A 13,411-nucleotide genomic window follows, 5' to 3' on the forward strand; every position below is an offset into this window, starting at 1 on the left:
ATTTTGACTCATCATTGTTTGATTATAAACTTCACACAGACAGTTATCTGATGGAATCGAACTCGCATCCTCGGGGCTGTGTGGAAGCCGTGCTAACTGCTGACCCTCTTATAAACATAACAGTCAACCTGTTGTATGCAGGTTTCAAAAGGGTGCACTACAAGCCAGACAGCACGTCACAACTGAGTGTGGTTATGAACCAGGACCGCTTCCTCTACCTCAAAGTCATCATGCTCCTCATTGAAAGACTGCTCCTATTCCCCCAGTTCCCCAGCATCCAGCACGCCATCTCACTGCCTCCTCCAAGTGTGCAGGGCACAGCATGCCAGGAAGATGCTGCTAACTCTATCTGGATAATGCTAGGAGGCTCCCCTTACACCCTAAACTGATCCAAGCAGTAGTACCATATCTTCATCAGCTCTGCTGTCTGCTCCACCACAGCCTTGATAATGGATGGCATTAAACCTGTGCCCTGAATCAGTGAGGGAGTTGCACAATGGCATCATGAGCCAGAGACACAGTGGCTACCCCTTGTAAGGCACTGGGCCCTCAAATGCACCAAGTACACAAGAGTGCTCCAGTTGTGACACCTGCCAGGATGGAGGGCACACAATTCCAGGACATTGTAATAGTGATCACAGATTATCTGAACGTTAATGAAATGGAGGCCCTTCCAGCTGGTGCATGCTGCAGAGCTGCAATAATGTCCCCTCAGTGCCATGCATACAGCGATGTAACTGCAGCACAGATGTCATCTTGAAGCAAGATGAATTTGTGTAGGCTTGTACAGATGATTTATTGTCCTGATATATATATATATGGGTGCATGACAGAGATCCCACACAGGTCTTCATTTGCTCAAAGCAGCCAGAGAAGCTCAGTGTCACAGCAGCTTTCACAATGACCGGTAGATGATGGCTTCCCATCTCTGAGCCCTCAGGTCCCACTCCAGGATCAAGTACTATCCCATCACTGTATCCTGGGACAGTGCCCTGCGTTAATAGTGTGCCTCTCTCATCCCCAGGAAATGGAGTCAGGGCAGAAATTACCAGTCTCAAGCACCTCACGCATCCCGAGGTCCCTGCAACTGTGACCTCTCCACACCCTCCACAGGATCTTGGACAGGCCATTAGCTCTTCATCTTCTCAGGAAGGCAGCCACAGTGAACAACAGCTCACCAGAAGGGGGCCCATGACTCTTGGTGTAAAGGGCCTAAATTAAGAACAAAAGGAGTGAAAGAGTTTCTTAAAGCTCACAACAGGCTTCAGTGGGGAAATCTGCAGGGGAACGTTGAGTGCATTTCTCCACAAAGTGAGACATACCACAGGTGCTTAACAAGGGCCATGTCTGCAATGCACATTCACATTCCAACACAGCAGAATTTGTCACTACTGAAGGCGCCATACTGGCTGAGTGACCACATGTCCATGCGAAGGGGCTGCTTGCAGTGCAACATCACCCTCCCAACAGTACACCCACAAATTGCTGAACCTGACACTGCAGTCAGCACACACAACAGTGAAAGCAACATGACAGAGGACTCTAAATCATGGGGCTCACACAGGACTCTTGGAATTTGCACCAACAGTGGCTTGCCTGCAGCCAGCACAGGCTGTTCACTTCAGCATTACTGAGACGCCCAAGTTCAACTTACAAGCAACAGCGACACGTAACAAATCACTTTTGATAGATTTCTGTCTTGTGCTGTGATTCAGTGTGGCTACACCTTCCAAATAGTTGCTTCATGTTTTAGCTGCTCCAACGTACTGGCATCCAACAAAAGGGGACCCTGTGCTTTCATCATTAACTTACTCCATTCACCCTGGGCAGTGTTCCAGTCATTTTCTAGGAGCACTTCACGGCAAGAGAAGGGAACATGATGGCTGGCAATGCAAATCACACAGGACACCATCAGCACTGAGCTCCACTTTATCACCAAGTAACCCTCCATTCGTAACATTTTATTACCTTGTTCTATTCCGACAACCCATCCCCCGGTGTGGAAATTCATAATATGGAACTTCATCAACAACTGTCCTCCCTGCCATTACACCCTGCTGATATCCACCTTGCACTTTTACTCTCCCCCTATGGAGATCTCAGTGGTAGTCACAGTCAATAACCATTCCCCTCTGGGGACCCCTACAAAACTCTCCAAATCGGTTCCGAATAGCCCCCATTCAGTATCAAATGCATTAGCTACACTAATATAGATAACAGTTTTCCTTCTCAGCCTTGACTCTCCCACCCATTTAATGACTGATGTCCCGGTTGCTCTGACAGCAACCTCCCACTGTGCTGAACCCTCCTGTAACATCATAGATGAACCTACAGGACTGTATTTGCCCCAGAACTTTGACTAACTTCGAAGGTCACCCCCAGATTCACGACTGCTGCATTCCCCACTCCCACACTGATAACATACAACTCTCCTGACTGCTTTTGCTGGTCCTACAAGACTGACCACTGAATATTCTGAACGATTCCTGGACCTTGCTCAGTCCAAACACAATATCGACCATGTCAGAGCCCCTCGATTCTATGCAGATTGTGTCTGTAACTGTATGATACTGACGCACTCTAACGACTCTCAGTACCACTCTCCTTGACTCATTTGAGATCGCCCCCATATAGTTCTGACATCTCCATTTGGATGAGTGACATATAGTGTGCTTGCCTCACATACAGCTAGCACATGCTGTGAATGATAAATTGCTGTCTCAGCGCACCATACAGCAAGATGTCCCCTCTCCTGCACACCAGGATGTTCTAGTACTGACAAGCAGTGTGTCTGTGTATCTCACTAAAGGCCCTTTGTAAAAGCTGCAATGACATGGATAAGCAAAACAATGCAAGGCAATACAAAGCAAGGCATGGATAGTGCATGCATACAAGTAGGTGCAAAATGAGTGAGTGCTAAGAGCAAATGTGCAGCTGAGACGTAGCGTTGTCTATTCTGTAATATATGTCCCTGTGTACATGTACAAAGGTCCCTACTGCAGCCTTCTCAATTTAAGTTGCTGCTGCGCCCTGCAATTTATGTCTGTGCCTCATGAGTGACCTGCTAGCATATCAGGAGGTGCAAAGATAGTTGCGATAGATTTGCAGATTCTGGATGCCAAAATCCATAGATGAAAGGTAATACCACTGCTGTCTATGGATTGTTCCCTGAGCTGGGACTGCCTAGTGTCAAAGCTGTAGGCTGTTGGGACCAAGTTGCAAGCTGACACCTCTAGGTATAAGCTCTGGTTTCCTTGTCAAGTTTTCCGGACATCTACCTCATTTGAGACATTTAGTAAGATGGGAGTGTGAACATTAATGAGGTGAGTTATGGCATTAACACTCAATAATGACCATTAATTGGCACCACATGACTGCTTAGTAAGAATCTTGCCACATTGCTTGTGAAAAGCTACAAGACAGAGCAAGACGATCTTGATGCTGAGGTGGGTCTTGCTGCACTCAACATCTGATTTTGCCACACTCCTCACCGTTGCCCACATTGCTCAGATTCCTCTAAAATTGACAATATTCATTTAAAATTCCTTAGGACAAAATAAGCACTTCCTGCATACGTTAGTTCTTCACATTATTCTATGTTAATGAAGATTACAGATCCAGGCAATGTAGTGTTCAATTACACAGCCACGTCATCAGCTGTTTATTCTTATCCTAATATCTCAGGCAGCAGACACTCTTCTATCTAAACGTGCTGAGCTTAAAACATCTGCCACAAGTGAGATTTAGAGGACTTTTTCAATTAATCCCCTACATGTAGTAAGAAAATATAATTCAAGATATTCTCACCAAGGAAGCAACTTTCCAAATCTTGTCCTTTTGCTTTTACTGACGAGGAATCCAACAATGGGATCAGTGAAAGCATCCCAAACCCGGCCAATGAACAAAATGAGAGATGCATAGAAAGCCTCCATCTGAAAGAAAGAAAGGTTCATTGACAAAGTAATCATTGTGTACGTGCAGATTCTGCACATTTGAATTACTGTCATGAAAAGTCAATGACAAACTTGAACTATAATTGTGCTAAAGGAAACAGAAGTAATCTCAAACCCCAAAATGATTCAATTTAATACAAATTGAAATCAATATTTAGTCTGCCCAGACTATTTGGATTGATCATTTTAAGCAGCATAGCTGGCCATGGGATCATTTTACAGGAGATATCTGATCAACGCAGGGGTTTCTTGGTGGCACTCTGAAACCCGTATATGCGGTGCATGTGCAGCTGCCAACAGCTGCTAGCTACAGCATTTGTGCAGTGGAGCTGGTGCAAAGAAGTAAAAAAGTGAATGTTAAGACGGGCCCCAAAAACTAAGCAGCCCCGGTTGAAGAGCTTATTTCTGTGGGATAGGGCTGCTGGGAAGGATGTTAAATGGTAAAAGGAGAACGGCGATGACATGAAATGAATGGAATGTGGAATGGACAAGATGGATGTGAAGGGAAAGATGAATTGGTATCGGGATGGATATGATACAAAAAGGATACATGAAATGATTGAATTGGTTAAATGTGGAAAATAATGGGGACAATAATTTCATACAAACTATTCAAAGCCAATTCTTTATGTTAAAAAGGAAGATTCGCAAGATCTGAATACAAAAACTTTAGAAGCGTTGTCACATGAATTAAAAACTATCAGCTGTTGTTTCTGTACAGAATTTCTGCCGGACAAGCTTCCACACAAACTGACCTCAAGGAAGAAGTTAAAATGCTGCTATGAAATTTGAATTCTAAACAAAGGAATTTTTCATCGAGTAAGACTGGTGGTTAGGAAGTAATCTTCTTTGACGATAGATGCTGAAATTAAAAACAGCAGATTTCAAGAAAATAGAGTACTCATTTCTTGAAGAGTTTTCAGTGCAATTTGATTTTCATATTCTCTGATTATAATCAAGTCAGAAAGCCAGATTTCTCACAAAATTAGTATTTGCATTCCTTGGCCCATTTTTGTATGTTGACAGACTAATGTAGCATTTGCCCATGCGAGAAATGATTGTTCTGTTTTCATTTCGTGGTGAAAATAAAATTCCACAAACCCTATATTTATAGAAGTACAGTTTCAATATAATAAATAGCTTTGAATGAGCATCTCCAAGGAAAAATCCAGAGACAGTATGTTCCTGTTAGGGTGAAGGGCAAGGCTCGTAGGTGTGGGGAATGCTGGATGACTAGAGAAATTGACGTTTTGGTCAAGAATAAAAAGGAAGCACATGTCACGTACAGACAGCAGAAATCAAATGAATCCCTAGCAGAGTGTAAAGGCAGTAGGAGTATATTTAAGAGGGAAATCAGAAGTGCAAAAGGGAGACATGAGATATCTCTGGCAAACAGGATTAAGGAGAATCCAAAAGACTCTACAAATATGCTAAGAACAAGAGAGTAACAAGGGAGAGAAAAGGGCCCTTCAAAGATTAGCCAGGCCATTTATGGGTGGAACCGCAGCAGATGGGGGAGATATTGAACGAGTTTTGCACCAGTGTTTACTATGGAGAAGGATATGGGAGAGAATTTAGGGAAATAAATAGCAGCCTCTTGAAAAAATGACCATATTAGAGGTGATGCTGCTGGATATCTTAAAATGCATAAAGGTCGATAAATCCCTGGGACCGGATGAGACGCACCCTGCAACTCTGTGGGAAGCTAGGGGAGTGATTGCTGGGCCCCTCCCTGAGCTACTTGTATTATCAATAACCATAGGTAAGGTGCCAGAAGGCTGGAGGTTGGTTAATGTGGTGCCACTATTTAAGAAAGGTAGTAAGGGAAAGCCAGGGAACTATAGACTGGTGAGCCTGACATCAGTGTCAGGTAAGTTGTTGGAGAAAAGCCTGAGAAACAGGATTTACATGTACTTGGAAAGGCAAGGACTGATTAGTGATAGTCAACATGGCTGTGTGTGTGGGAAATTGTGTCTCATTAACTTGATTGAGTTTTTTAAAGAAGTGACAAAGAGGATTGATGAGGACAGAGTAGTGGATGTAAACTACATGGACTTCAACAATGTTCCTCATGGTAGACTGGTTAGCAAGATTAGATTACATGGAATACAGGGAGAATTAGATATTTGGATACGGAACTGGCCCCAAGGTAGTAGACAGAGGATCGCGGTGGATGGTTGCTTTTCAGACTGGAGGCCTGTAACCAAATGTGTGCCACAAGGATCGGTGCTGGGTTCACTGCTTTTTGTAATTTTTATAAATGATTTGGATATGAACATAGGAGGTATGGTTAGTAAGCTTGCAGATGACGTCCTTCAGGGAAGGAAACTACCATCTTGACCTGGTCGGGCCTACATGTGACTCCAATCCCACAGCAATGTGGTTGACTTTTGACTGCCCTCTGAGCAATTAGGGAGGGGCAATAAACATTGACTAGTCAGCAATGGTCTCAACCCGTGAAATGAAGAGAGAAAAAAATGAAGCCAAAATTGGAAGTGCAGTGAACAGCAAAGAAGGTTACCTCAGAGTACAACAGGGCCTTGACCAGTTGGGCTAATGGGCCAAGGAGTGGCAAATGAAGTTTAATTTAGTAAATGTGAGGTGCTACATTTTGGCAAATCAGGGCAGGACTGATACACTTAATCGTATTGTTCTGGACAGTGTTGCTGAACAAAGAGACCTTGGCGTGCAGGTACATAGTTTCTTGAAAGTGGAGTCACTGATCGACAGGGTAGTGAAGGCGTTGTTTGGTATGCTTGCCTTTATTGGTCAGTGTGTTGAGTACAGGAGTTGGGAGTTCATGTTGTTGACTGTACACAGCATCGGTTAGGCCACTTTTAACATACTGCATGCAACTCTGGTCTCTGTGATATAAGAAGGATATTGTGAAACTTGAAAGTGTTCAGAAAAGATTTAGAAGAATGCTGCCAGGGTTAAAGGGTCTGAGATATAAGGAGAGGCTGTACAGGCTGGGGCTATCTTCCCTCAAGCATCAGAGGCTGAGGGGCGACCTTATAGAGGTTTATAAAATCATGGGGCGCATTGGAAGGGGTGAATAGACAATGTTTTATCCCCTGGAGTTGGGGAGTATAATCCTAAAGAGCATAGGTCTATGGTGAGAGAGGAAAGATTTCAAAGGGACCTATGGGGCAACCTTTTCCACACAGAGGGTGGTGCGTGTACGGAATAAGCTGCTACCGGAAGTGGTGAAGCTGATGCAATTACAACATCTAAAAAGCATCTGGATGTGGATATAAATAGGAAAGGTTCAGAGGGAGATGGACCCAGTGCTGGCAAATGGGACTAGATTAATTTAGAATATCTAATCGGCATGGACAAGTTGGACTGAAGGGTCTGTTTCCTTCCTAAACTGCTCTATGACTAACAGCGCGAGAGAGCGCAAGAGCGATAGATTTAGAGAGGAGATTCCACAATAGGACCGAGGTTGCTGAAGGCAGTGCTAAACATGCAATCAAGAAAATCAGGCTTTACGGCATGCCAGAATTGGAGGAGTGCAGAGATCTCAAAAGGCTGTAGGATTAGAGGAGGTTGAGAAGTAGGGAAGGCTGCATCAAGGAGAGAAGGTACAAAATAGTACAGCACTGGAATAGTCATGTTCTCAAACACAAATAGTTCCTACTGCCATTATTGTCATGACGACTGGTACAGGCCTCTTCATACGAAAGTACCACTTAACGGGCCTTGCAAAGATGAGGAAAATTGGCAGACATGCATCCAGAGGAGTAAAAGGAGAAGTAAAATTAGGACTAGTGACTTAAACAAAACATAACTACAAGGATTGTGATAAAAATTCTGAGTAACAGTAAACATTAAAAGGAGGATGATCCAATAGCTCAGTTCTATAGGGAAACAGTTTCAGTGACTAAAAGCATGGGTATTTAATTATGAAACACAGGAGTGAGAAACAAGAATTAATTACAGGATGGGATAGATGAAGGTGGAAACATTTAGCTGAAGAACACTGTCTCCTACTGTGCATGTTATGTAAATCTACAAATATATATTTAAAGCACAACACTGAGCATTTGCAATATTTAGTTTTAAAAAAGTGTTATTGATTTAAGCTTGCACATACAACAGATATGCTGTTGGGGTGCCACTGATGTGGAACTGGGTTGGACATAGTCAGAATCACAATGACACTAGGTTAAAATTCCACAAGTTTATTTTAAATCACCAGCTTCTGGAGCACTACACCTTCATCAGGTGCTCACTTGATGAAGGAGCAGTGCTTCAAAAGCTTGTGATTTCAGATAAATACCTGTGTGACTTCTGACTTCAGATACAGAGTGGGAACATTAAACAGTAACAGTAGCTATATTTTCTGGAGGTTGATTGGGAGTTGATTTAATTGAAACAAAGTTTTAAGGGGGTTTGGAAGGGCAGATGCTTTTCTGGGATATATATAGAAATAGGGGGCGTAGAATCAGAAATATAGAGACACCATTATCTTGAATTGAAACAATGAGGTATTTATTCACTCAGTGTTGTGAATCTTGGAATTCTCTATCCCAGAAGGTTCTGGACACTTAGCTGTTCAGTCTACTTAACAGCAAGAATAACAGAGCTTTGAAGACAAAGCAGATTGATGGATATGGGAATCGGGCTGAAAGGTAAAGTTGAAGTCAAGATCTTATCGATTGAAGGAGTAATTTCAAGGTCCCTACAGCCTACCCTTGCTCTTAATTCTTATGGGAACAGGTGTGCAGGTTAAGATGTAGGCCATTAGATCATTCGCTTGTCCTTTGCCATTTTCTATCAACTGGGGTCAGTCTCCCTTTCTGATGATGACAGGTTTGAGACTGATTTTCCAAAGAAGGGTCTCCATCCAAAACATCAGCTTTCCTGCTCGGCCTGCTGTGTTCATCCAGCTCAACACTCACAAACCTGAGATAACAAGGTGAAGTGTCCACACGTAGGGGTATGGTGTGGGAAATCACAACTCTCCAGGTTGTTAAGTGATTTCTGAAGGTAGTAAAAGTTATGATTCCAGCTGATGTTATTAATGAACAAATTCAGATCCAAACTGAAATCTAGCTTTTGTTTTGTGTTACTTAACAACGAGATCTTTCACGCCAACAGAAATACATAATACTGCAAATCTGGTTTAAAACAACAAAACATGTGTCTATTAGACAGAGAGATGATAAAATAGAATAAACCAAGATATTTACATAACACAATGAAAGATTTTGAAACACACAGTAAAACACAATACGTTACCTAATCCAGCAGGACACCTTTATCACACTCCAACACCAAAAGAGAATTTACTCTTCTATATCAGGTTTGACTTAACTATTGTCTTCAATTCCCAGTCTTATGAATTTGATGGCCTCCTCCTTAAATATTCACAACAGAGCTTAGCTGCTGTTACCTTTAAATAATACTTAAAATGATTCAAAATAGACATCTCAGATCTGAGACTTTCAAACTAAAGACCTGTCATGTGGAAGTAACCAATCTCTACCTTTTCCAAATGAACTCCTTGTACTAGGAAAACTTTTTCATCTATCCAACTGCAACCAGGATGTCTGTGAGCTGAAACGAAAAGGTTTCCAAGCTTTGGGCATTTTCCCCATGTCAAAAAAAATTACCGATCCTTCCAAACTTAAATCAGCCTCATACTTTTCAACGTTTATCCTTTCTGCTCACAAAACTCTCCCAATGAAAACAACTTCCATTTGCATCCCAGGACCTCAATCACTCACTCACCCTCTCATACTGGCTTAAGAGCAAACATTAGAACATAGAACAGTACAGCACAGCACAGGCCCTTCAGCCCATGACAAAGTTGTGCCGAACTTTTACCCTAAATCTAAGGTCTACCTAACCTCCAGCCCTACCTTATACTATCATCCATATGCGTATCTAATAGCCGCTTAAATGCCCCTAATGACTCCACTACCCACTCTGGCAATGCATTCCATGTTCCAACCACTCTCTGACTAAAGAACCTACCTCTGACGTCTCCCCTATATCTACCTCCACTCACTTTAAAACTATACCCTCTCATAATAACTACCTTCACCCTACGAAAAAGTCTCTGGATGTCTACTCTATCTATACCTCTGATTATTTTGTACAACTCTATCAAGTCACCTCTCATCCTTCATCATTCTAAAAAAGCCATAGCGCTCTCAACCTTTCATTGTAAAGACCTTCCCTCCATTCCAGGCAACATACTGGTAAATCTCCTCTGCACCTTTTCCAACACTTCCACATCTTTCCTGTAATGAGGCTATCAGAACTGGACACTACTCTAGATGTGGCCAAACCATGCTTTTGTTTAGCTGGAGCATAAATTTGCAGTTCTTGAACTCAATCCCTCTATTAATGAAAGCTAACACATCATATGCCATCTTAACAACTCTATCCACCTGGGTAGCAGCTTTCAGGCAACTGTGGACATGATCCCTCTGCTCCTCCACACTGCCAAGAATCTTTCCGTTAACCCTGTATTCTGCGTTCCAGTTTTTCTTTCCAAAATGAATCACATCACACTTTTCAGGGTCAAACACCATCTGCCATTTCTCAGCCCAGCTCTGCATTCTATCAATTTCCCTTTGTAACCTAGAACAGCCATCCGCACTGTCCACAACACAACGCACCTTTGCATCATCCGCAAACTTACTATTCCACCCTTCCACTCCTTCATCCAAATCATTTACAACAATAACAAATAGAAGAGGAGCCAGAATATATCCTTGTGGTACACCATTCGTAATTGAGCACCATGCTGAATATTTTCCGTCCACTACCACCCTTTGGATTCAGAACTGGCTGACCCTTAGAAGACAATCTGACACATTTCCCCTATCCCATGCCTCCTTACCTTCTGCATGAGCCTACCATGGAGAACCTTATCAATCTTACTTGAATCCATGTATACCACATCCACTGCTCTACCTCCATCCACATGTTTGGTCACCTCTTCAAAGAATTCAGTAAAGTTTGTGAGGCATGATCTACCCCTCACAAATCCATGCTGACTATCATGAATCAAACTGTGCCTTTCCAAGTGGTCATAAACCCTATCTCTCAGAGCCCTTTCCCATAATTTGCCCACCACTGACGTAAGACTAACTGGCCTGTAGTTTCTGGAGTTATCCTTATTCCCTTTTTGAACAAGGGAATGACATTTGCCTCTCTCCAATCTTCGGGTACTATATCCATGGACAATGAGGACAGAACTATCATCGCCAAAGGCCCTGCGATCTCTTCCCTCACTTCTCATGGAATCCTTGGATAAATCCCAAGAGGCCTGGTGGATTTTTCCATCCCCAACTTCCTCAAAGTTCCTAGCACATCTTCAGCAACCTCCTCTAGCCTACCTCTGGCTGCCACCCAGGTGGATAGAGTTGTTAAGACAGCATATGGTGTGTTAGCTTTCATAGCATGTTTCACACTGTCGTCCTCTACATCTAGGTCCCTCTCAGTTGTGAATACCAAAGAAAAGTATTCATTAAGGACCTTTCCTACCTCTTTAGACTCCGTGCACAAATTCCCCTTACAATCCTTGATCGGTTCTACTCTTTTTCTGGTCATTATCTTATTCCTCACACATGTGCAAAAAGCCTTGGAGTTTTCCTTGATCCTATCTGCCAAGGTTTTCTCATGCCCCCTTATAGCTCTTCTAAGTCCTTGCTTCAGCTCCTTCTTGGATAATTTGTATTCCTCTAGCACCTTAAACATTGTTCTATTAATATTGAGAAGTTATTAACTAAACCTTTTTCACGCACACAGACTAAAATCCACTTGCCTTAAGTTCCAGATCCAGACTCTGAAATAAATTAAACCAAAATACATAATAATTGCATACCTTAAAAATCACAGACATTGTTGCGTCACAGTCACAAATAGACAAGACTAGTTAGGAAAGACAGGTTATCTTTACTGAAGGATGTTAACAGAGGACTATACTATTAGAACTATACTTTGGCAGATTTATATAATGCATTGAATTTTATTTCCCAAGTTGTCACAGAAGAATCTGAATTCATGATGTTTAACACACTAGTCCGGTACCAGACCACAGCATAACAGCCTCACTGGAATAATGGCTACAAACTTGAAAATGGACAGGGTCATATAAATGGATCTTACCTGAACAACATCCAGCAGGAATATCTGGAGGAAGAAACCAATAGCATTTCCTGTCATTTGATACGGTGCACCTCCAACAGCAAAGCAGATCTTCCGATAGAATGGCAGTGCTCGTCCATTTCTCTTCTGTGGAGAAAGGGCAAAAAAGTCAAACTGAGTGAAGGGCAGACAGTAGAGTTAGCTTAAAGAACAACTTATTTCAGGTATAATGCTTTACTTTTTGTTCTTCCAAGTCTACCAATGTATCAAATCATTCCACAATCAATAACACCTTTGTATCTCAACCAAATAGTTTTACTTCATCTATATATCTTGGGGGGGGGGGGGGAGAGAGGGGGGAGAGAGGGGGGAGAGAGAGTTTGGCTAGTTAACTCGGTGGTTCTCAAACCGTGATCCATAGATTTCTCAAGATCTGTTAACTGACCAGAAGTACTCAATAATCATGTAAAATGCTGATTAAGCAAGGCTGGCCCTAAAAATGGGTGATGCAAGTGATAACCAAGCACAGTGTGGGTTAGACAAGCACTACAGTAGACTAAGAGAACAAATAAGCATAGAGTGGGCAGGCTCCCTCTTATCAGATTCGGGGGGGGATGGGGGGAAGCTGAACTGAGGTGCAATGAGAGTCAAATTTCCATGTATACCCACAAATACTAAGGAGGCAGCTGAGTTCAGCTTTGTTTAAAAGGGGAAGTTTTTTTTTAAATACTAAAGGCTAAATGAGGTATGTTTCCGAAAATAAGCAATATCTTCATGTGCAGCACAATTATATGATGAACACTGAAACTTTGATGGGAAGTGGGACTCCATGATTATAAATTATTTTAAAAAGCGGTCATTCAACTAGGCATTTTTCCGATAATGTAGTGTTTTACAGACAGGTTAGATTCTGCCACCAGTCCAAATAAATTCAATACACACCATCCCAGAGGAAACTGTGCAGTAACTGAAACACCTGCTGTTCTACCTGTTGTTATTCCTGTAACCTATACTGTTTAAGGGCTTCCCCAGAAAAATTTTAAACAGGCTTGTGATTTGTTTCAATGCTTCAGTTACTAGTTTAGTAATTCCCCTCAAATTAATTTGACTGTTTCCAATTATTACTGTTGGGATTTGAATTGTCACAGCTAGCCCCATGTGCAGAATCCACATATTGTGATTAAACGAAAAAATTGGAGTTGTTTTCTTTGCACAGATGTTGACAGACCTGCTGAGTTTCTTTAGTGTGTATTTACTGCGTTTTCTGTTCTAATTTAGTTTTATATATGCCCCCTTTTTGAATCTAGGATCCGCCACCTTTGTTTCATTTTAATTCTCTGGCTGCTTCTCAC

General features: G+C 42.2%; 1 protein-coding gene across 1 annotated transcript in view; it reads right to left on the bottom strand.

Moving 5' to 3' along the window:
- Positions 1-13,411, bottom strand: part of LOC125461264 (sodium-dependent lysophosphatidylcholine symporter 1-like) — a 51,412-nt gene that overhangs the window by 37,456 nt on the left and 545 nt on the right. Inside the window, exons 2-3 of the mRNA XM_048549822.2 lie at positions 12,081-12,206; positions 3,808-3,932 (exon numbers count right to left, since the gene is read on the bottom strand). Coding sequence (XP_048405779.1) covers positions 3,808-3,932; positions 12,081-12,206 — 251 coding nt within the window. The remainder of the gene's footprint in view (positions 1-3,807; positions 3,933-12,080; positions 12,207-13,411) is intronic.

Source organism: Stegostoma tigrinum, chromosome 19 (assembly GCF_030684315.1).
Source record: "Stegostoma tigrinum isolate sSteTig4 chromosome 19, sSteTig4.hap1, whole genome shotgun sequence".
Taxonomy (NCBI): Eukaryota; Metazoa; Chordata; class Chondrichthyes; order Orectolobiformes; family Stegostomatidae; genus Stegostoma; species Stegostoma tigrinum.